Consider the following 25,527-nt stretch of genomic DNA (forward strand, 5'->3'; position numbering starts at 1 on the left):
TTTGGAAGATACAGGAGCAGAATTAGGCCATTTGGCGCATCAAGACTACTGCGCCATTCAATCATGGCTGATCTATCTTCGCCTCTCCACCCCATTCTCCTGCCTTCTGCCCCTAACCCCTGACACCCGTACTAATCAAGACTTTGTCATTCTCAGCCATAAAAATATCTATTGACTTGGCTTCCACAGCCGTTTGTCAACACCCTCTGATTAAAGAAATTCCACCTCATCTCCTTTCTAAAGGTACATCCTTTTATTCTGAGGCTATGGCCTCTAGTCCTAAACTTTCCCACTCGTCGAAACATCCTCTCCTCATCCACTCTATCCAGGCCTCTACCCAGGGTAGATACCTTGCATCAGATTATGCTGAAGATGGTGATGAGGCACAAGACAAATCTGAACCTAGGCATAGGTGTGGCATACCCAGCATTGACATGTCCATTATATTGTCAGCGGATACCAGTTTTAACAACTAGTGGTGAGATAAAAGGAGTATGTGTTATGATCCAGAAAATAAAAGTATTCCATTGATTTTTTTAATTGTTTTCAATATCCTTACTGTGGCTACAAAATTGATTCCAAATATAATCTCTCCTTGACAGAATCCATCATGCTGCCCATTCCAAAGCTGTGCAAACATTGTGCAGGTCTCCGACAATTGCTGGTTGGGCTCTTTGCCATTGGACTTTTGACAGCCGCCCCCATTTTGGTTAATGCATTCCTCCCCTCACTGTTGTCACCACCCACGCTCGCTACCTACAGTCTGTTCATACCATTTTATTTTTAAACAATGTTAAGTGGCTTGGATAATATGAATAAAGCACATAGAATACGCACAGGACTTAGAAAAAATAAGAAAGTCAGATGCTTTCTAATGAAGAGGTTCTTTTCAACTTACCCACAGACTTCATTGCTGAGTGTGGACTTGAACACGTGATATCAGACTTTCTAACCACAACTCTGATCCTTTGTTGCAACAGCAAATACAATTGTCCAAACTCCAGGCAAAAAATTGCATGGAAATTTGTGGTTTTAATTGTAACTATAAGATCCACCAAAAACCGAGAGGGTATCGACAGTGACTACTTTAGTGGTGTGAACAGAAACTTGATTGGGCGGGTCTTCCCCGAATTTTCTGGAAAAATGAACCCAAATTTGGCAACTCCCAACACCTTCACTGTAATACAATGTCAAACCTGAAGGGTTTATCCTGTTTCACTCTTCACAGATGCTTCCTAACCCATTGATTATTTCCAACATTTTCTGTTTTGATTTCAAATTTCCAGCATCTGTTTTCTTGTTTTAATTTATTGTTTTCTTTTTTCAAATTTAATGGTATTTTTATAAATGACCTCACCAATTCTGAGGACAGGGTTGGCTACTTGCAACCTAACGGTACTACTTTGCATCCCAGCCAGTTTCAGTTGGAAGCCCTGCTCCAGGGAGACGAATGTCTGATATCGAGAAAGGGGCAAATGCAGGCAACAATTCCGGACAGTTTGCCCATTTCAGTCACAAAGTCTATTTTTTTTAAATGAAACTAAGCATCAAACCAGTCAGACTTTAATTGTTTGTCGAAAGACGGATGGTTAGGAAAAAAACTTTAAAGTTTTCTTTCTAGGCCGGAAATATTAGTTGGAAATCAATGGTGCTTTGTTTGTTTGTATTAGAAACTGCATTACTTTCACCTGTGTCCAGCTTACTGAATTTGAGATGAATTGACCTGTGGGAACATATTCCAAACAACAATAGGACTTTATTGCACCATATTGTCAGTCATAGCTAGTAACTTCTGATTGCTATTAGTTTAATTCCTACAACGTTCTCAAAGACTGCTAAATTGCTGTATTTTAGTTTATGAATGTAAATGGTGCCAATCAGCTGCAAGTAATTTTGATACTGCTTTCAATATCTTACTTGAAAGACACATTTGGACTGAATAATTTTGCCAGCAGATTGCCAGCTGATGGTGACGTGCTTCCAGTATGCTGTGTTTAAGATTAAAGTATTAAAAATAGCCAAATGACAGGATGATTTGTCTCGAACAATATTCAGTTATTCCTGTATTTATTCCAAAAGGGATCATCGATCCAAAGGCCAAATAGTGTGTGTACTGTTAATCTGAAACAAAACAGAAATTGCTGGGAATATTCTGCAGGGATAGAATTAATGCTTCAAATTGCTGGTTGTTCCGAAATGAATAAATCCTAAATTAATTTCACATAGAGGATGGTGTGTCTAGCTGCCAGAATTAGTGAGAGACTCAGATACAATTAAAATGAGCAAAAGTTATTTGCAAAAGTTAATGCACGGGAAAGGTTTATGGGTCAAATGCAAGCAAAGGAGGTTAGCACCTTTGGTCAGCATGGACAAGTTTGACTGAAGGGCCCGTTTCTGCGCTGTATAACTCTGTGAAAGATTGTCATCAGTTATGTTTGCAATGGCACATTGAGGCTTGCTTAAGAGAGCCTGCTTGGGCAGTAATTCTTTAAACTCCAGGTCCTCCCTAGGTTACAAACACCTGACTTATGTACAGTTCGTACAGAGGGAATGAACATATGGGGGTCTGACAGGATAGAATAGCGGGCTGCTGTTGGGCTACAGGCATCTTCTGCTGTGCACTACTTCTGCCGTGCAAACTGTTGCTCCTTTTGTGTAATATCTGAATGATTGAGTTAACTGATCTTGGGTTGGCTACATGCTGCCTTTGGCGTATATATTGCTGGTGGCCACATTTCCAACTTGCAAACTGCTCAGGTTACAAACAGTTCTCAGGAAAAGAGTCCTACCGCAACCTGGGGGAAGGCCTATACTTGATGTACATCTTGATGGGTTATGGCGGTGAACAGAATTAAAAGGAAATAACAGCCTATAAAACTGTGATTAACTCCAATCCATGTCAGTAATGATGAGTATGAAAATAGTGGAATGCCACAAAATCAAACAGAACATACTAGAAACACTCAGCACATCAGGCAGAATCTGCAGAGAAATTTTTAATGAATGCTTGATGAAAGGTCACTGACCTGAAATATCATTTGCTTTTTTGCTTCTTTCCGATTTCCAGCTGTAGGACTTTATTCTTGGATTGTTCTAAAAACCCACCCAGTTTACTGATGTCCTTAATGAAGGAGATCTGCTGCCCTATGTGGTCTGGCATAAACAGCTGCAAACTCACCAATCTGTTTGACTTAAATTGCCGGTAGACACAAAATGCTGGAGTAACTCAGCGGGTCAGACAGCATCTCGCGAGAGAAGGAATGGGTGACGTTTCGGGTCGAGAACCTTCTTCAGACTTAAATTGCCATCTGAAAGAGTTTCACAAGCTACTCTTTGCAGCCTGAAGAAGAGTCTCGACCCGAAGCGAAACCTATCATGTTCTCCAGAGATATTGCCAGACCTGCTGAGTTTCTCCAGCAATTTGTATCCTTTTTGTATTAATCAGCATCTGCAGTTTCCTTGTTTCTGCTCTCTTCAGTGGGTTGATTAAAGATGGACAATAAATGCAGACCGTGCTACAATGTACCCATGAAATGAATAAATAGAAATTCATTGGATTTCACCGGGCGCCACAGCGGTAGAGTTGCTGCCAGAGACCCGGGTTCGATCCCGACTACTGGTGCTGTCTGTACGGAGTTTGTACATTCCCCCGTGACCGCTTGGGTTTTGCGCCGAGATTTCCGGTTTCCTCCCACCCTCCAAAGACTTACATGTTTGTAGGTTAATTGGTTTGGTTTAAGTGTAAATTGTCCCTAGTGCGTGAAGGATAGCGCTGGTCGGTGCGGAATCGGTGGGCCGAAGGGCCTATTTCCACGATGTATCTCTAAACTAAACTAAACTAATAAACGTTAATGCTCCATCAGGTTGTGATTGCTCTGCAACAGCTCTAGAGCTCCAAACTACTTTTTAAAGTTTACACCCCTTCTGAGTCTCGATTTTCAATCTAGTCAGCAGAGGATCAATTGGACCGCTGCCTTATCTGAAAGGACAAAGATTTTCCAGAGTGCTCCGGACAACTGCTGGAGAAGGAACCCTAAATGCTGAAAAAGTGAAAGCAAATGTTGGTCAGAAGATCTTCATTAAGTTTCTTTCACAGGACCCCATTGTTCATGAACACAATCCTCCTTCAGACAACATCTTTGTGCTTGCAACCTCTTCTTGCTCAACCATTTCTCTTCACGGCCCTGGATTCCCACCAATATATGACACATTTTGGAAGGGAAAGTCCCTGTGGCAGACAGACAGGAAGGCAGAAGCTCGCACAGGCAAACATAGACAAAATGATGGCCTCACGCACTGACAGGAATGCACAGGCCAAAGGAAGGTCAAAGACACGGGCAATAACAGAAATGCACACCACACCAATATCGAGATGCCAACTATATATTCAGCACTGGAATTCCAACCTCTGAACATCTGACAATCAAATTAATTTAGAGATTCTGTCCAAGAGACAGACAATCGGACAGACGATAATCAGACTTATCTTGAACTATCAAAATTTAATTATCTTCAAAAGACAGTTCTAATATATAACCAAAGAGCAGACACAGGACAATAATTTTCCTATCTATAATAACGTGAAACTGATTTCACAACTTATGTATTGTTCCTTCTATCAAATTAATTAATTTTGTAACTTCATCATTTCAATAGGATTTGTATAATAAGCTCAGCAGAATTCAGGTATTGTTCCTGGTTTACAAAGAAAAGAAATATCTGACTGTTTGCAGTACATTTAACACATGCACCAGTCAAAAGAACTGATGCACCAAATAGCCTCCTTCCCTGCTGTTACTCTTCTGTGAAATGTAAAATTAAACAAAGCCATCACCAGAATACATTTTAAACATGCAGAAAAAAACCCCCACAAAGCACTGTAACGTTAGCTTCAGTGGAGAAGTCTAGCTTGAATTTTAAACAATTTCAATTAGCCCTGGCTGCATACTGGTAATCAACCATATGAATCCTAATTAAGGGCTTAGGCATCACGCAGCAACATCATCCCACAGCACAGCAGAGAATAGCAGTGAACCATGCCCTCAGATGACATATATAAATAAACAGAATCAATAACACATTCCCAACAAGTGACTGGGTGTGTTAGTGTCAGCTACAGCTTCATCTCAAACCCCAGCATTATTTAGAGGTGCCCACCATTTTGTGGGGTGTAGACTCCGCTGGCAAGGCTGATCAGATCAGTTACTGCTCCTGAATTAGTCCCCGGACTAGCCTACTCAGATGCCAATTAAGATTCATTGATGGGTGCAGAATCAGACGTAGGCCACATAAGCAGAATTCACATGAGTGAACCAAATGGGTTTTTATTATGGGTTCTTGTGGATTACTGTTTTGATATCAGCTTTTTTTGTACCAGACCTATTTAGTTAATTGAGCTTAAATGACCCAACCACTGTGCTGTGATTCAAAATTACCTCCCAAGATCACCAGCCCATGTCACTGGATTCGCACACAGTAACTCCTTCACTTTGTTATATCCCCGAATTTAAAAAGCTGATAAATAATTGAGTGATTCTGGATTGATTTGGCCAGGAGACTCTTATGGTGAAGAGAGAAAAAATATTACAGATTTCTCAATGCACCAAATCAGAGAGAAGGCAGATTAATAAGTAACAATCATTGCCAGTAATCCAAAATGTAGAAAAAAAGAACTACAGATGCTGGTTCATACCAAAGATAGACACAAAGTGCTGGTGTAACTCAGTGGGTCAGGCAACATCTCTGGAGGAAAAGGATAGGTGACGTTTCGGGTCGGGACCCATCTTCAGACTGGAAAAGGGACTGAAGAAAGGTACGGACCCAAAACGTCACCTATCCTTTTCCTCCAGAGATGCTGTCTGACCCCCTGTGTAGCCAGCAGTCATCTGATCTTCGATCACAGATAGGTGCAAATTATAACGAAACTTTAGTAACTTTACCCAGCAGTCTGCCATGTCTGTAGTGTAGCTGTAGTGATTGGTTCACATAAGCATGGCACTAAGCACAAAAACAAAACTCGAGAACAAACATTTTTACGAGTACAATTGCTCACACATCCCCACTTTGTTCCAGAATTGTACTCATTTTACCTCCTCTTCAACACGAGCACACGACATGATATTTCATGTACTTTTATTCATTTGGTTCGAGGTGACCCCTGTTCCATTTATAGTGTTTTCAAATTCCACTTTCCCAACCAATCACTTTACTGCTTCTAAGTCCAAGTCCCCTTCCACTCCACTGGGAATAACAAATTGTGGATCCAGTTAATTATATCAATACCTCCAGGGCCTGTCCAAATCCTAACTGAGCCATACGGTTTAGCCCTTTCAAAGTTGTTCCTTATCTTTTCCCAGCCAATGTCTTCGTCCACTTTGGTGCAAAGCAAAAAACGGTGACAAATCACAGGCTATAAAGAGACGATGCTCAGAATTAAGAGAAATTTGGAAAAGTTGGAAAGTGCAATGGAAAGAATGAGAGGAGGCAAATAAACAATGCACAATTCAGAAAGAAACAGACGTACAGAAATTGGATCAAGCAAGGTTAAAATAATTAGAGGGAAAGGCAAGCAGAAATAATTACGAAAACAGGAACTTTTAATTTAATCCTCACGCAACATGAAATGGGAACTTAAAAAAAATGTATATGTCAGATTAAAAGAAAGATTTGTCTAACTACTGACAGCTGTTTACAAAATCAACCACTTTAAACAGTGTTCAGTACTTCATATCAGTAATCCAAATGTCATTTTGTGAAGATTGATTCCTGAAAAATTCAAGTTAGTACTGTGAAATGTTTCAGAAATGGAGGTAACTTAATTTTGAGTAGTGAAGGCAAAAATCAAACAGACTTAATTTTTTAGCGATGTAATATGTGGTAAATAAGAATAGCTATATCTGCATGAGCAGAAATGAATACCACATACAATAAAGGAAGATGGTCAAAAGCCAAGGGGTACGGATTTAAATGGACGAGGATCGGAGGAGAGATGTAGGAAAAACAAATTCACTTGGAGAATGGTCAGAGTCCAGAACTCATTGCCTGAAAGTGTGATAGTGGCAGAAATCCTCATCACATTTATCAAGTACTTGGACAAGTTTGTGAACAGCTGTAGCCTGCAGAGTTACAGATCAAGAGCTGAAGGTGAGATTCAGCTGCTATTCTTTCCTATCACACACACAATATACAAAGACATACACAATAGACCACACAGACACAATAGAACGCAATAGACTACAGACCGCACCATAGAAAGCATTTTATGAGGATGCATCACAGCTTGGTTTGGAAACAGCTCTATCCATGACCGCAAGAAATTGCAGCGAATTGTGGAATCAGCGCAGACCATCACACAAACCACCCTCTCTTCAATTGACTCCATTTATACCTCACGCTGCCTCGGCAACGCCAGCAGCATAATCAAGGACAAGTCACAAAAAATGTCACAAAACATATTAATTTCCAACACAATAAACTATAGTTAATGAATTAAAATATAAATATAGAGAGAAATACAGAAATATAAATCCTAAACTTGATCCTTGGTCAATTTTTTTGCCATTTCCTTGTTCCCCTTTATACATTTTCCTATCTATGGCTGTACTGAATCTTACTTGCCCTTGCTGGTCTTTTGCCTACTTATAAAATCTCTTTGAGACCATGGCAATTTTTTGGTCATCCTCTGCTGGATTCTAAACATTCCTAATCCTCACAACTCACTGCTTTTTCTGGCAACGTTGTTGCCGTTTCCTAGGATTTAATGTTAACTCCTCTAGCAATGCTTGGTTGGAGCACATTTCCTGTTATGTCTTTATGCCTTAAAAGAAATGTATATTTGTTTAAGTCATATATTATTTGTTTAATTACTGGCCAAAGCCTTGTCACGTCATGCCTTTTAATAATTTCTAATTTACCACATGCTACCAGCCCCTCATATCTTTAGTTTAGTTCAGTTTAGAGATAGAGCGCAGAAACAGGCCATTCGGCCCACCGAGTCAGCACCGACCAGCGATCCCCGCATACTAGCACAATCTTACACATACTAGGGACAATGTTTACATTTATGCTAAGCCAATTAACCTTTAAACCTGTACATCTTTGGAAGTGTGGGAGGAAACCGAAGATCCTGGAGAAAACCCACGTGGTCATGGGGAGAACATACAAACTCCGTACAGACAACACCCATAGTCAGGATGGAACCCAGGTCTCTGGCGCTGCAAGCGCCGTAAGGCATCAACTCTACCACTATGCCACCCGGAGCTGTGGGATATTTGAGGAGACACTAGTGAGAACCTGGGCGCAGATGCGGCGTAGATGGAGGAATTGGGAGTAGGGGGATAGAGTTTTTACCGGAAACAGGGTGGGAAGAAGTGTAGCCAAGATAGCTATGGGAGTCAGTAGGTTTGGAGTAGATGTCGGCCACAAGTTTGTCTCCTGTGATGGAGATGGTGAGATCCAGAAACAGTAGGGAGATGTCGGAGATGGTCAGATCAATTTCAAACAATGCATAATTCTATCAGTTTATTATCATTCTTTCTTTGGAATGTATTTACCTCTAGAGAATATCAGATATGAATTAGGATTTGGCCCCTCAAGCCTGTACTGCCATTTAACATGATCATGGTCAATTTGATTGTTTCCTCACCTCCACATTTCGTTCTACCCATTGTAATCTTTCACCAGCCCCCCCCCCATAGATTTCAAAAATCTATGTGCCCCTGCCTTTAAAATGTGCAAGACCCGACATTCACCACCCTTATTGAATAACCTTTCTCCATTCCACAGTACTGGTTCCAGAAATAGCCTCCCCCCCCCACTCCTTGGTCAGTTATTCAAAATGCAGATCCGGAAATCCATTTGGGGAAGCCTAGAGCATACAGCTGACCTGCTTGGAGTTAAAGATAGAAATAAAGACTTGCACTCGCATGATGCTTTTCACAACCTTTGCAAGTTAGGAAGCACTTTTGAGGTAGTAAAATACTTTTGAAGTTGTGGCGGCAGCTGTACAACAAAGCAGCTCCCCAAGGCACACTGTTCACAAAGGGAAGCCTTTTGTTTAACTCCGCAAGTATCCCACCATCGTGACAATTATCTAATCGAGACCAAATCTCTGATAAGCGCAGAACACATGCTTTTGAAATACTTTAATTACCGATATCATTATGCTTATAAAAAATTAATTTGAATTCAATTACGTCCCAGCTGATCATCAAACTGAGTCGCTTCGAGGTATATTCACTGACGGATATTTCAGTCTGATCAAATACGCTTTGATAGCAAACCAGTGGTGTAGATGTCATATCCGATTACATGTGGAGCTATTATGTGAACAGTTAGCTAGGTAAAAGTTAAGAAGTGCTTAAAGCAATGGTGACTGAAATGCATAAATTTGTATGAAGGCTTTAGAAATATCAGCACAGACCAGTTGAGTAGAATAGCCTATTTCGATGCTGTAAATTTGCTGTAATAAGACCTTCATGCAAACAGTTGGATTGATATACCTAACCGCTGATTTGGTCCGTACGGTGAACAACAATATATACAAGGTAGACACAAAATGCTGGAGTAACTCAGTGCGTCAGGCAGCATCTCAGGAGAGAAGGAATGGGTGACGTTTCGGGTCGAGACCCTTCTTCAGACTGATGTCAGGGGAGGGGGCGGGAACAATAATTACAACCCACTCTTCAGAAATAACATTTCATATTGCAAAGGTGTTATCTAAAACAGGGTGCGATAAGATTGGCAAACTGGATAGCTGATGGAAATCTATTTATGCCGTAGAACCAAAATACTTTTCTTTCTCTCTCCACTTCATTTGGCACTCCAAGTAGCAGAGAAAAAAATGCTTCAGACCACGCCATAGGAATTAATAGCAGTGCCACTGCTTCACGGGTGGAACTTTATGTGTGAAAGTACTGAGAATACCATGTTATGCGAGTCCATTAGAAAACTTCTGATAGAAAACAAACAGTCCTTTGTTATATTAATCGTATGAATATTTTGATTTTATTTTGTCTGGGTAGTAAGGAATTCATTGTACAAAGTACAAAGGAGCATTCCAAGTTCTCAACCTGGTTACTGTGGTGTCGGAAGGAACTGCAGATGCTGGTTTATACCAAATATAGACACAAAAAGCCGGAGGAACTTGGTGGGCCGGCAGCATCTCTGGAGAAAAAGAATGGGGTGATGTTTCAGTCAGAAGAAGGGTTCTGACCCAAAACATCACCTATTCATTTTCTCCAGAGATGCTGCCTGACCCGCTGAGTTACTTCAGCACTTTGTGCCTATGTGGTGGTGACTGTGCAACTGATGTGGGTGGATGAGCCTGCCTGAGCGAGCAAAGACCAATTAACAAAGTCCCTCAATCTGATCACAAAATAACACTCGTAATTCACTCAAGCTTGCTGTGCTCATAAATTTATAGCTCCTTGTACTCTAAATAACTGTTTCAACCTGCCGTTCCTAACAAGATACCACGTCTCTCCATGGCTTCAAGTTTCAAAAAATGTTTATTGTTAAAAAGGAACAGACTAAAAAGGCATCATAAATAGATTTAAAAATTGAGTTATGTTAGCTTTCATCAATAAATAATCCTCTTTTATGTAGAGAGAAAGATTATTCTTTTGCAATTGAAAGTCTCATTTTTTAAAAGTAACGTGGAATTGCGCCAGACATTGACTTCACTGTGCAGTCAAGGTCTCGTCATTTATACCGAAGCAAAGGAGAGGATTTATTTTTGAAACTTCCTTTATCATTGTGAAAAAGCATTGACATCAATGTATTGCTGGCATATCAATACAGCTTCTGCTCCCGATAAAAACAGTAGAGACTGTAACTATAGAAACAATGACATTTACCTGATGTTTTCTTATCTATACTTGAGTCTTTTCAAGAGCTCCTCAAGGAGGCCTTGGCAAATGAAACTGAATTTTGCAAGGAAGGCAAAAACCATTAAAGAGAAAGATCTAATAAGCAGTTAGATGAGGATCTAGCTACTGTTGTGCAAAGCACACATACGAAAAATATCATGGTACATGCACAAAAGTTGATTGCCTTATGCTTGGCCAGAAGGACTTTGAAACCCATCGTTTTAATTCTCAAACTGATTCAGTTTAGTACAGATTAGTTTAGAGATAGTGGGCCGCAGGCCTGCTTCCACACTCTGAGGCGGAGAGGCAGAGAGAGAAACATGGAGGGAGGGTGGGAGGGGCGAGGGGGGGGGGGGGGAGTGCTGCATGTGTATGTGCTGATGGGAGAGTATTTACTATAAATATAAAAGTTTGTTATTTACAAATCCAGCAAAGTGTGCATGTGTGTATGTGAAATATGATTACCATTTGAGCATGCAGCAAAATGATTTGTATTGGTCAGGCCGACTGGAAACGTGAATCATCTATTCAGAGCTGAGCAAGATCATCATTCAAGGCAATTTGTCCTGCGGCCACACATGAAAATTGCACGAACGGTGTTTATTTATTAAAATAGCTATCAGCTGTGAAAGATTTTGACCTCTGGTAATTCCATTTGAAAATTTTAAATGTGTTGCTACAGAAATTTGCAATCCTGTCAAAATAAATTCAAGAGCTAAATGTGGAATAGTTCTGAACAATATTCAACGCTGACATTGTACGTTACATTAAGTCCTCCTTTGAGCTAAGAACAGCAGATTTTGTACCATCTCTGGCAAGACTTGGACCACCAGGTGCAGATCAGGCTTGTAAACAGGATGCAGCTGCCCAGAACATTTCAAGTAGCTGCAATATAATAAGACCAGACACACTCGCATGTACAAAACATTGCTGGCATTGAGGCTCGGTGGACAGAACCACCAAATTCTTTAGTGCGCTGAAACTATGCTTTGATCGTCACAATTACTCGTAGGCAAGGTTGAGAATAAACAGAAATAAATTAATGAAATCAGAAGGCTCGGGAGAGCTGAATCTGCCAAATAGTTTTTAAATCTGAGCCGTGACATTCCAACAAAGGAGGGCACAGATTGAAACTAACAAAAGGAAATTTATGACTGGAGATTAGAACTGGACTTTCCTGGGTAAACTCGCTGTCAAGGGAACTAAACATGTTAATTAATTCAAGGCTCCTTAAGAAAACAGGATCTCTCCTCTATCATCAACTTAAAATTGTACAGATAATTATCCCCATATTTGACTGACTCATCCAACCTGGACGCCAGCAATTACAGCAGAAGCTACCAGGACTTACCGACATTTTCAGCCATTACGATGAGTGTTCAGCAAAGATCATTGAGCTGAACCACTTTGACCGCCCGATCGCCAGCCTCTCGCTAGCTAGGTCCCTCTCCCCAGTGCTGAGTCTCCTGGTCTTTACATTTGCCCCCATTCAGTGAACCAGCTCCGCCAAGATACTTTGGCACTTTTGAACAATGAAGTGATGGGTGGACACAGTGGCTCAGTCTGCGACTCAGGTTGGTGGGATGGAAAGGGAAGAATGAACGGGGGTAGGAGAGGATATTCTTTTTTTTTTTAAACCACCAAATGATCGTTTGTCCAAAATATCAGCTAACAGTTAGTTTAGTTTAATTTAGTTTACGGTATTTTGGCTAAACAATTAAATGAAGATAAGTGCAAAAACAAGTTGTTGGAGAATTTGGTTGGTCAGAAATGGACCATTGATGTTTCGGGTTGAGACCATTCATCTGGACAGAAAGAGTAGAGAGGAGATGGATGTTATAAAGAGGTGAGGGGGAGGAATGAGGCAAGGGGGGGGGGGGCAGGGACAGATGATTGGAAAGAAGTGGGTGTGTGAGAGAACCTGGGTAGAAATGAAGGAGAGAGACAGAGACAGAGGGGGAACAGGTTACCTGAAATTGGAGAATTCAATAGTCACACCAGGCGGATATATGGTGTGCAAGAACAGCTGCCCGTCTTTTATTTGCAATATTGTAAAAACTATTCCAGTCCCTGCTTCTTCCCAGATGAGTGACAGGGAGTCCTTGTGTGATGATTTACAGCTGAGTCCATTATTTGGGTGTGGGGAATGGAAGGCCAGTCCTCACCCCAAGAAAGGGGGCAGTCGAAAAGCATCACAGACGTGTCCGTGGCAATCACTTGTGGAATTAATTAAATCGGTGTACCAGAGGGCCGTTCACCTCAACCCATCCTCCTCTCTCCCTCCCCTCTCTCAAAATCTAGCCAACCATGCCAACAATCAAATTCAGTCAGGAGTTGATCAGCAACACCAACATTTCCCAACAATCTGCTGCTTCGGGGTGAATGACAGATCAATGCTTGGTCAGATGGTCCAAGTCATTGTGAACAGAGCATTAGGAAGCATCCATCTTTACATCTAAATGATAAAGCAATGAAGAGTCCCATACCAGCATAAAAAGTTAAAAACCTCTTAGGAAATCACATTCTAGGCTGAAACTTTCAGTTTGTCCAAAAGTCAACAGGAGGCAATGGTGGCGCAGGGGTAGAGTTGCTGCCTAACAGTGAATGCAGGGATGGAGACCCGGGTTCGATCCTGACTGCGGTTGCTGTTCATTCTCCCCGTGACCTGCGTGGGTTTTCTCTGAGATCTTCGCTTTCCTCCCACACTCCAAAGACATACAGGTTTGTAGGTTAATTGGCTTGGTAAATGTAAAAATTGTCCCTAGTGGGTGTAGGATAGTGTCAATGTGCGGGGATCGCTGGTCGGCGCGGACCCAGTGGGCTGAAGGGCCTGGTTCTCTAAACTAAACTAAAAAAACTAAAAAGGAGCAAGAAGAACTCAAGAACATATTTGCACTCTCTCTTTTTCATCTCTGCAGCTCCTGGGAAAGGAATTTTTTGCTCATAGTTTTAAAACAACAAAAGAACACTGAAGCTTTCTTAGCTTGCTTCACAAATGAAAGTTGAGTTTCTTACCATTTCATCATCAGACCAGCATTTTTCAATCAGTTTGGGCACGGGCTTCTTAACCAGTCGTTGCAAGGCCTTCCCTGCGTCGTAACTGCTCTCGTGTAACTAAAACAGGTTCAGGGGAAGGGAGGAGAAGCAGAAAGAAGAACGTTATCAGAGGAAAATAAATGGTAAACAGTAACTGGAACAAGATAAATGGTTACCGTATCTATGCAAACAGGTTCCATTTAGTTATCACAGAAGTTGGAATAATGCAAAATACAACCAAGGTTTGATTTTGTACATGCAAATACACATACAAATCCATAATGATGGAATGTTTGTTTCATTAACAGGGCTCATAATTATTTTCTTTCCTTTTGAAACATCAATATTTATTCCATCTATTCACAGAAAATCGTGCCCCAAGGAAGCAGACAATTCTTTATTCCAGCCAGACCTAAAGCTGGGTCCCCGGGATTTTACTTTACAGGATGTCATTCATCCCACTGTTTCTACAGTGCATCTCTTGAAAGATCTAGGCAGTTGATTCCATTCCGGAAATCCTTCTCATTTATTTTCTTTTACAAATATTAATTGAACTCCCCTACAAGAACTAGCAAGGAGATTGCAACTGGAATAGTATTCTTGTTTGAACAAATATTCGGTATGAAAAAGCCTCTGGTCTCGGGGAATTCAATTGCACAATACTTCTTTTATATTGCTATGTGATTGAATTGGGGTATAAAATTGTGATTAAGACATGCAAGCGTACAATCCAATGAAATTGTTCTCTTCAGAGCCCATGACACCCTGCTTGTTGTTCATGCCCGCCCGGTGTGCAGCAGTGACAGCAATTGCTGTGCAATGCAGGTTTGACACTGCACCTCGGATGTGTGACCAGGAAACAGCATGCTGATTGAACAAGAAAGCAGGCCTGAAGGAAGCAACCTCACTTTAGTGCGATTAAAATGGAGCGTGACTGCATTGCGGCCGGGGAACACATAAGCTAACCACAAATTCAGCTTTGATGGAAGAGATTTCTAAGCATTTTGGAGGTGAGACCTTCTACTTATTTATGAGTGGTAGATCTTGGCAAGATGAGGGCATCCATCTTGCCCTCATCTCTACCAGTCTGACGTCCGATCCAGCGAGGTGCATTCTACCATGTCCACCCCATTACTCATCACACCAGGTTACACCCAAGACATCCCACCACTTCCAGCAGCAGTCCCAAATGAGAAATGCCATGCCAGGAGCTCCAGCCAAGTCAGAACATAGAAGAGTGCAGCCCGAGAACAGGTCCTCACCCCACAATGTCTGTGCTGAACATCGAACCCCTACCCTCCATTCCCTGCATATCCATATGCTGACATAAAGCATTTAAATGCCACTGTGGTATCTGCGTCAACCACCATGAGTTGAAACACAAGCACGTTCCAGACATTAACCACCCTCTGTATAAAAAAACCTTCCCTTCACATCTGCATTAAACTTTGTCCCTCTCAACTTAAAGCTAACATTGCAGGGGTTAGTTTGTGAGTGATTCCTGAAGTTATGCCAAGCAACTGTGCACAGCCACTCAGATGCTCCACAGGTCACACCATTTGTGTGAACGAGTCCATGCACTTTATTCCCTGTAAGCCCCAAATAAAATTTGCAGATGTTCCCCCAAACAAATAGAGCCCCGGTTTTTAGCTTGTGCTTTTACGCAATGTTGAGCAAACCAATTTTAATTCAAGTTTGATTTTTTGTCTGTGCTATTTCCCTTTCACCAGGCTACACAACGGGGGCTGCTGGAATTTGAGCTCAATTTTACAAAATTAGAGAAGAATAAATAAATCCGGATCGTGGTTACATGTTTGGGCTTGGGTCTCATCAAGTAACTTGTTGGTACAGCTCAGACCTGCAACTGGCAAGCCAGAAATCTTATGAGACCTTGCACAAGAAGCAGCAGGTTCAGCAGAAAGAACAAAACTCAATGGTGAACATTTACTATTGATATAATACACTTATTGTGTATTCGCACAGCATCCTTAATATCCCCAGAACACAGGAGCCGTATCAAACAAAAAATAGGCTAGATGTTAAGGAAAAAGGTCAGTAGATGGTCACAGGGGTATGTTTTAAAGAAAGAGGCATGAGAGGCTGAGAGACAATTCCAGAGCTCAGTGTCAAGACAATTAGAGACCCCAGCACCAATGGTGGAATAATTGAGATAAAGGCCAGAATTAGAACAATGTTGATAATGTGGAGGATGCAGGAGTTTTCAGAGATAGTAAGGGACAATATTATGAGAGCAAAAAAAAAAGATTATAATTTTAAAATCAAGACATTGTTAATCCGAAGTTACTGTAGGGTGGATAACATTTGATTGATTGTTTGAAAGATACAGCATGGAAACAGGCCCTTCGGCCACTGAGTCAATGGCGGCCATCGATTACGCGATCACACCAGTTTTATGTAATCTTAATTTCGCATCCACTACCTCCACAAGAGGAGCAATTTTACAGAAGCCAATTAACCTACAAACCCTGGCACACGGAAACCGGAGAAAACCCAACCGATGACAGGAAGATGGTGCTACTGTAGCGCCTGCCAAATTGCACTGGATATGTTGCTGGACTGAAAGAGGAAGAGATTTAGATAATTTCATCAATGGAAATAAGATTAAAAGTTAGCCAGGAGTGAAGTGGAATAATCAAGTGTAGAGGTAAGAAACATACGGATGAGGATTTTTTGAATAGTCTATTTGCTGCAGGAATGAACCTGAGCAACTTTAGGGGGATGTAATCAACGAGTCATAGGAATGGTGTTGCTAATATCATCCAAACCTCATCTCAGGACTGATTATGACACCAAGGCAGTGAACTGTAGTTTCCCCACATACTGCATGAGACAATGGATGACAATCAAAATTGGCGTTTCAAATTCCACTTCAAATTGATGTCTCGTGATGAATTTTAACCATGAAAGCAATGTGAACACTCATTGAGTACAGGTCATTTAATCTGCTTCACACTTGCAACTCCTAATCAGCTGCGAAACATTTAAATAGAAACTTGAGGGGCAGCTTTTTAAACACAGAAGGTAGTGCATGCTTGGAACGAGCTGCCACAGAAAGTGGTTGAGGGAGATGCAATAACAATATTTAAAGGATATTTGGATAGAAAAGGTGTGGAGGGAGACACAAGGAACTGCAGGTGCTGGTATCTTGCGCTGAACACAAAGTGCTGGAGTAACTCAGCGGGTCATGTAGTATCTCTGGGGGACATGGATAGGTGACGTTTTGGGTCAGGACCTTTCTTCTGGGATACATGCATGGGGAAAGGATTAGAGGGATATAGGCCAAATGTGGGAAACGGGACTAGCATAGATGGGCGTCTTGGTCGGCATAGATGAGTTGGCTGAAGGGCCTGTTTCTGTGCTATGTTTGGTTTGAATTGGTGATTGCGAGCAGGCACTGAGCAGCTGTTTCCCAGCAAATTTTCAACCCTTTCCTCAGCAATATATCCAAATGCAGACAGCAGAATCTGTCGTGTGACCTTCCGCATATTCAAAAATTAGAACTGCATATAAGCCTAATTGAAAAGATTTATACTGGGCAACATTGCGGGACACACACAGACCCACACACAAAGTACAAATTGCTCCTTTTGTCATTAAATAAAAAAATCTTTGGTTGAAAGCATAAATAACAAGGGTTGGCAGAGCTGTCAGAGTGACACAATTGCACTGCGAGGTCTCATTGCATCTGCACAAACTGCTCATATGATCTGCCATTTTCTGTCAGCACAAACTAAAGAATAAATTTTCCTCTCGGCATGGCTCAGCTGTCAAGCACCTTCGTGCAGTAATGAACTCATGAATTACATCTCACTGCCCTGACAGTCCCCATCCAACACATCAAAATATTGTTCTTCAACTGTAATTTATAACTTCATTTGCATGCCCCCTTTTTCCACTGTGACCTTCCACAAGTGACGCTACATGTTACAGTCATAACAAAACCACCAATACATCATCTGTGATTACAGCCATTAGACTTTTAGCTTCATAGATCTTTCTGTAGTTACGACTTTCACCACCCGTGGCACAAAACTGAACCTGGATAAGCAATTTCCTACTTTTCCTTCAAGACATTACATATAATCTTTATTACTTTTTACTATGCCTGCAGATTATCAAAATGTGATCATATAATGTAGCACCAACATATGCAATAGAGCAATGTTTCTTCTGGTACATTTACTTAGCAATGCAAACAAACATTTGTTGACAGATTCTAATATAGAAGAAAAACATACGTATTTTACACTTCAAATTAGCCCGGCAGATAAGAGGCCATTTGTGATGCCGATACTTGAGGGGATCGATCCCCTTACCCACTTAATTGTATGTTAAAAAGAATCACCACATTCAGGAAGGGATGGAAGAAATTTAAATACTGCAATAAAAAGGTGAATGATGGGTATTATTTCCCTTACATAATTATTTAATTGAATTTAATTGATTTTAAAGATGTAGCATGGAACCATGCCCTTCAGCCCACAAAGTCCACACTGACCATTATTTACCCTGCTCACTAGGTCTATGTTACCCCACTTTCTCATCCACTCCCTACATACTACGGGCAATTTTACAGAGGCCAATTAACCCACAAACCCTTTGAGATGTGGGAGGAAACTGGAGCACCTGGGCGGCACGGTAGCGCAGCGGTAGAGTTGCTGCTTTACAGCGAATGCAGCGCCGGAGACTCAGGTTCGATCCTGACTACGGGTGCTGCACTGTAAGGAGTTTGTACGTTCTCCCCGTGACCTGCGTGGGTTTTCTCCGAGATCTTCGGTTTCCTCCCACACTCCAAAGACGTACAGGTATGTAGGTTAATTGGCTGGGTAAATGTAAAAATTGTCCCTAGTGGGTGTAGGATAGTGTTAATGTACGGGGATCACTGGGCGGCACGGACTTGGAGGGCCGAAAAGGCCTGTCTCCGGCTGTATATATATGATATGATATGATGTGATCACAGAGAGCATGGGCAAGCTCCTCACAGACAGCACCTGATGTCAGGATCGAACCCAGGTTTCTGGACAGGCCCCAGCTCAAGATTCCCTTGCCGAACATGGTGTCAAGTTAAACTAATCTCCTCTATCTGCATGTGACCCATATCGTTCCATTCTCTGCTCATCCATGTGCCAATCTAAAAGCTCTTAAAGGCCACTCTTGCATTTGCCTCCACCACCACTCCTGGCAGTGAGTTCCATGCTACCCTCCCTCTGTAACAAACATGCCCCACACATCTTTAAATTTAGTCCTCTCACCATAAAATGATGTCCTCGAGTCTTTGAAAATTCCACCGTGGGAAAAAGATTCTGACAGTCTATCCTATCCAGTCTATCCTATCCTATCCTAGAGTCTAGCCTCTCATAATGATATATGCTTCTATCAGATCTCCTCTCAGTCTCCAGAGAAAACCATCCGTTAGAAACATAGAAAATAGGTGCAGGAGGAGGCCATTCGGCCCTTCGAGCCAGCACTGCCATTCATTGTGATCATGGCTGATCGTCCCCAATCAATACCCCGTGCCTGCCTTCTCCCCATATCCCTTGATTCCACTAGCCCCCAAGAGCTCTATCTAACTCTCTCTTAAATCCATCCAGTGATTTGGCTTCCACTGCCCTCTGTGGCAGAGAATTCCACAAATTCACAACTCTCTTGGTGAAAAAGTTTTTTCTCACCTCAGTTTTAAATGGCCTCCCCTTTATTCTAATACTGTGGCCCCTGGTTCTGGACTCGCCCAACATTGGGAACATTGATCCAACCAACAAAGTTGGTCCAACCTCTCATTGTAAGTAAAAGCCTCTAATCTGAAAGACCTACTACTTTACCTATTTTGATTCCATTTGCAAACTTACTAACCAACCTATCTCGTTTACATCCAAGTTGTTTATATAGATCATAAACAACAGAGGTCCTAGCACAGATCTCTGATTGTGAATACAGATGCAATGTCCTTGTTTAGTGCCCCCCTTACATCCTCTTACTTGAAGCATAGCCTCTTGTTTTTAATGAATGTATCAAAAGTCTTGGGATTTTCTTGAATCCAAATTGGCAGTGACATCTCATGGCCCCTTTTGGCCCTTCTAATCGCCCACTTGGGTTCTTTCCTGCTCCCTTTATAGCAGTCAAACCAGGGCAAACCACCACAGTGAATGGCAGACCTCTGGGGACTGTTGTAGAGCAGAGGGATCATGGAGTGCAGGTACATAGTTCTTTGAAGGTGGCATCACTGGTAGATAAGATGATTAAAAGGCTTTCAACACAAGGGGCTTCATCAGTTAGGGTATTGAGTAAAGAAGTAGGGATTTTATGTCCCAGTTGCACAAAACGTTGGTAAGGCCACATTTAGAGTATGGTGCTCAGTTTTGGTCACCCTATGATAGGAGAGATGTTATTAATCTGGAAAAAAAGTGCAGAGAAGATTTATGAGGATGTTGTCAGGTCTTGAGGGCCTGAGCTTAAGGAGAGGTTGGGCAGACTAGGACTATTTTCCTTGGAGCGCAGGAGGTTGAGGGGTAATCTTGTAGAGATGTGTAAGATCAAGAGGGGAATAGATAGGGTAGATGCACAGTCTTTCACGCAGCGTAGGGGATTCAAGAACCAGAGGAAAGATTTAATAGGATCCTGAGGTGCAATTTTTCCCACAGATGTACCTATTTCCACCTTCAACCCTTCTGCTAGCTTATCAGTTCGCAACACCAACCTTTTTGTCTCTTGCCTTCTTAAATTTTCATCTTCGTCCATCATCTGCCTGCCAAAATCCCCCCCCACCCCCCGCCATGTATCAACCTACTACCTGCCAGTCTTTGTCCTACCCCTGCTCTCTTCCAGCCTTCTCTCCCCCCCCACCCCACCACAATGATGAAGAATCTCGGCCCAAAACATCACCGATCCATGTTCTCCAGAGATGCTGCCTGACCCACTGAGTTATTTGAGCTCTTTGTAGCTTGTTTTAATAAAAAGGAAATCGTGTTAGACAAATTTATTTTCGCACTTTTAGGGTGTAATAACTAGCAGAAATCTGTACATGTGAAGTATTTGGAATTTCAAAGGGAATTCAAAATGGTGTCACATAAAATGTTAAGGAAACAAGAGCTCATGAAGCGATGGGTGATGCATTAGTTTTGAAAAAGAATTGGTTAAAAAACAGAAAATAGAAAAGTTGGGATAAATGGGTTGTATTTAAGTTAGAAAGCTATAACTAGTGGCTTGCCATATGGATCAGTGCTGAGGCCTCAACTCTTTACAAATCTCCATTAGATGAAAAGACTGACTGTACCGAAGCCAGATTTACTGACAATACAAAAATGGATTGGGAAACATATTTTGAACTTGATACAAGGAGTGTCCTACGGGATATGCATGTGTGCAGAAATCTGGCTGATGGAGTATAATGTAGAGCAAATTAGGTCATCCACTTAGGTTGGAAGAATGGGGAAAAAGTTTACAAGGAGACTAGAGAACGCTGTTTCTAATCAAAATATCCGTCTGCCCTTATAATTGAAACCTAGAACAACAATGTACAGGTACAGCAACTAAATGGGGAGGCAAGGGGGACAGATAACAGAATGAAGTATTGTGGTGGTTACACAGTGATCGGAGTACAATGTAGGGTTTTTTTAACTCTTATTTAAGATGAGATTTACCTGCGTGGGGAGCCGTTCAGAATTTGTCGGCTTCATTCCTAGGATGAAGGCGATTATATGAGGAACAGTTGGGCAGGCTAGAATGACATTGTTAGGTGTTTAGAATAAATGAAAGATCATTGACATGGAAGATTTAAGGTGAAACAACAGGGTAGATATTAAAAGACCATATGGATGTCAAAGGTTATAGAAATCAGACAGGGAAGTGAAGTTGAAGCTGAGAACAGATAAGTCATTAAATGGTTAAGCAGGCGAGAGGCACCATATGGCCTACTCCTGCTCCTGTTTCTTACGTTCTTACACTGCATCAATAACTTTGCATAGAACCACTTGCTCCTGTGCATTTACAATCATCGAGTCATAGGATTATACAGCATGGAAACAGGCCCTTCAGCCCAACTATTCTCTGCTAGTCCCACTTGCCTGTACCTGACCCAATGCGCTCCAAACCTTTCCTATGTACCTTTCCAAGTGTCTTTTAAATGACGTAATTATACCCCCCTCTATCACTTCCTCTGGTAGCATATATGCACCACCCAGTGCTTGAAAAAGTTGTCCTTCAGGTCCCTTTTAAATCTTTACCCTTCAGCTTAAACCCATGCGCTCAAGTTTTCAGCTTCCCAACACTGGGGAAAAGACTTTAACTATTCAACTTATCTACGCCCTTCATGATTTTAATAAACCTCTACAGTCACCCTTTAGCTACCTGCACTCCAGGGAAACAAGATGCAACCTATCCATCCTCTCATAACTCAAACCCAACTGCAGCACCAGAGACCCGGATTCGATCCCGACCACGGGTGCCGTCTGTACGGAGTCGGTACATTCTCCCCGTGACCGCGTGGGTTTTCGCCGAGATCTTCGGTTTCCTCCCACACTCCAAAGACGTACACGTTTGTTGGTAAATTGGCTTGGTAAAAGTGTAAATTGTCCCTAGTGTGTGTAGGGTTGTGGTAATGCGCGGGGATCGCTGGTCGTTGCGGACTCGGTGGGCCAAAGGGCCTGTTTCTGCATTGTATCTCTAAACTCTAAACTTAAACCCGGTAAGGTCCTCGTAACTCTGTTTTGCACCCTTTCCAGTTCAACTTTATGCTTATCATATTATTTCCCTCAACCTGGATGAAAGCAAGGGTTTGCCTGGAAAAGCTGACAATAGCTCACAGTATTGAGGCAGTCCCGGAAAAGGGAAGTCAATAAGGATTGAAGAGAAAACGTGCCGTGACTGGAGCCTTGTCCACTGCCAAGGTGGATGGTTATTGGTTATGAAAGGATAAACATCACAGGCCCAAGATATTTAACACTGGATTTCCGCACCATAACATCTTCTGCCACCAATTTCAGTTGTTTTCATTCATTTTGTTTGGTTTGACGATACAGCATAGAAACAGGCCCTTCAACCTACTGGGTCCATGCTGACCATTGATCGCCTGTTCACACTAGCTCTATTTTATCCCACTTTCTAATCCACTTCCTACACACCAGGGGCAATTTACCCACAAACCCGCATGTCTTTGGGATGTGGGAGGAAACAAGAGCACCCGGAGGAAACCCACGAGGTCACGGGGAGAACATACAACTCCACACAGATAGCACACAAGGTCGGGGGAGATGGGGATAATGGGACGGGGGAGAGGGGGAGGAACAGTGGGAGAAATGGTACGCATCTAGGTGGGAGACAAGGAAGTTGGGAGAAGGAAAGGTGGGCAAGAGAGGTTTGGGGGAAATTTTTAGATCGTTACCTAAACTCTGAGAATTCAATATTTATACCGTTGGTAGATACAAAATGCTGGAGTAACTCAATGGGACTGGCAGCATCTCTGGAGAGAAGGAATGGGTGGCGTTTGGGGTGGAGACCCTTCTTCAGACTCTGTTCAGACCCTTCTACAGACAGGTTCATACCGTTGGGTTGGGTTGTAAGCTACTCAAGCAGAATATGAGGTGCTGTTCCTCCAGTTTGTGTGTGTGGCCCTACTCTGGCAATGGAGGATGTATTACATGTTTGGTACCAGGAACAACAGATACTGACTTTGCTGGAGTGATAGTGTGGCGCTTCCGCATGTCCACCGCATCATTTTTAGAGTCAATATACAAATCACTGATTCACAGTAATGGGCAGATGGTCAAGTGGGTAAAGAGTGCATGAAAGGTCACTTTCCACCTCACAAACTACCAGGGAATGCACCTTGCTAAAAGACTAGGAAGATAGACATCATGGGGGCTCGTGCCGTGCTTCAAAGGTTTTCCTGATAAATTATCACCGTTTTGTTAAATTGAGCATAATACTGGAGAATTTTAATTTTAGCTTCAGTAGGGATTTGATTGTTAATGTATTCCCATTCATTCTACTTTATTATACTTTTACTGTTAAGTTCTATTAACAAAAATGTTGAGTTGAATTCATTTGGGGCAAGCCATGCAGACTCCCGATGTGTGAGTGTCAGGAACGCACCAGGGCCGGCACAGGGGGGTGCAGGCTGTTGCTGGGGATTGGCAGCAACTAGTCCATGTGTTGCCAGGTTGCCTGGGTGTTAAGAGTCTCTCTCATCACCCCCTGCTGGATGTAATGGAATCAGCTGAATCCCCCACCTCCTCTCTGTTTGCTGCGCAGCTCTTGAGAGACTTCTCTATGGTAACAAGCTTAACAGTGGCCACCAACGCATCCAATAACAGCCCCAGAGACATCCATTTCCTCAGGGATTGGTGTCACAACAAGCCGTGTGACAATGAGATCACCGCTTCATTGCTGCAGGAACCCTGCACAGCAGCGTGCAGTCTGAGATGTTTGCTTTAAAGTGCAGGGGGCTATGTACCTCTCGCCACCTTCTCTATGAGATCAGTAGCCATAAGGTCATGTGATCGGACCAGAATCAGGCCATTCAGCCCATCAAGTCTACTCTGCCATTCAATCATGGCTTATCCATCTCTCCCCCCCTAACCCCATTCTCCTGCTTTCTCCCCTTAACCCCTGAAACCCGTACAATAATGCACCAGTGCGCTGTGGGATATTAACACTTTCGGCGCCAGTGTAATGGGTTGCGATACATAAACTATCTGAGATACATCTATCTATCTATATATTATTATACTACTAAAACTCAGATCTTGTATATATATATATATATATCCGTATGTAAATATATGTATTTCTGTGATTTTGCCAAAACGGTAAACCATAGCGCCACAATTTTTGCGCCACCTTAATCACCACTCTCGCGTCGACTGTTTATAACAAGTTTTATTTTAATTGGTCGTATATTTTTAAAGTTACAGACATTTGAAAGTTTAAAACTCTCATTTCTAAACACTTTTTTTCAAAGTGCTGTACGTATGATGTCACCATACGGCATGCACGGCCTCTCTCTTCACTCGCACAAACAAGATGGACGCCATTAGCGGAGCCGCCCGCCCGCAATCAGGGGCTCCCCTCTCCTCTCTCCCCTCGCTTCTCTCCTCTCTCCCCTCGCTTCTCTCTCCCCTCTCCCCCACAACCGCCGCCAGTAATCCCAGGTCGGCTAGGCCACAGCCACCGCCACGCTGCCCGTCTCCAGCAGTCCGGCGCTCCCTCCTCCTCTCTGCACGCTTGGTAAGTGGCTTTCGCCGCCAACGGCTCCACGGAGGGGACTGGGCGTGGGGGGCGAGTGGGTGGAGGGGAGGATGGGGTAGGAGGAGGGTGAGGCTGGGGGGAGGAGAGTGGGGGAGGCGGGGGAGAGAGGGGGGCTGGTGGGGAAAGGGGGGGTGGGGGAGAGTAAGAGTGGGGGGGAGGGGGAGGTGGAGAGAGTGGGGGTGGGAGGGAGAGTGGGACTGGGGAGGGGGACAGCGGGGGTGGGGGCTTGGTGGTGGCGGGAAGAGAGAGTGGGGGGCAGGGGGTGGTGGGGAAAGGTGGGGTGGGGGTGCGTAAGAGTGGGGCTGGGGGAGGAGAGAATGGGGGGTAGGGGGAAGAGAGAGTGGGGGAAAGGGGGGTGGTG

At 42.7% G+C, this 25,527-nt stretch overlaps 1 protein-coding gene across 1 annotated transcript in view; it reads right to left on the bottom strand.

Moving 5' to 3' along the window:
* LOC144591269 (arginine-glutamic acid dipeptide repeats protein-like) overlaps window positions 1–25,527 on the bottom strand; it is a gene marked incomplete at both ends in the record, with an annotated part of 42,935 nt that overhangs the window by 9,692 nt on the left and 7,716 nt on the right. Inside the window, 2 exons of the mRNA XM_078395537.1 lie at window positions 1,918–1,988; window positions 13,884–13,982. Of these exons, the coding sequence (XP_078251663.1) occupies window positions 1,918–1,988; window positions 13,884–13,982 (170 nt within the window). The remainder of the gene's footprint in view (window positions 1–1,917; window positions 1,989–13,883; window positions 13,983–25,527) is intronic.

Source organism: Rhinoraja longicauda, unplaced genomic scaffold (assembly GCF_053455715.1).
Source record: "Rhinoraja longicauda isolate Sanriku21f unplaced genomic scaffold, sRhiLon1.1 Scf000778, whole genome shotgun sequence".
Lineage (NCBI taxonomy): Eukaryota > Metazoa > Chordata > Chondrichthyes > Rajiformes > Arhynchobatidae > Rhinoraja > Rhinoraja longicauda.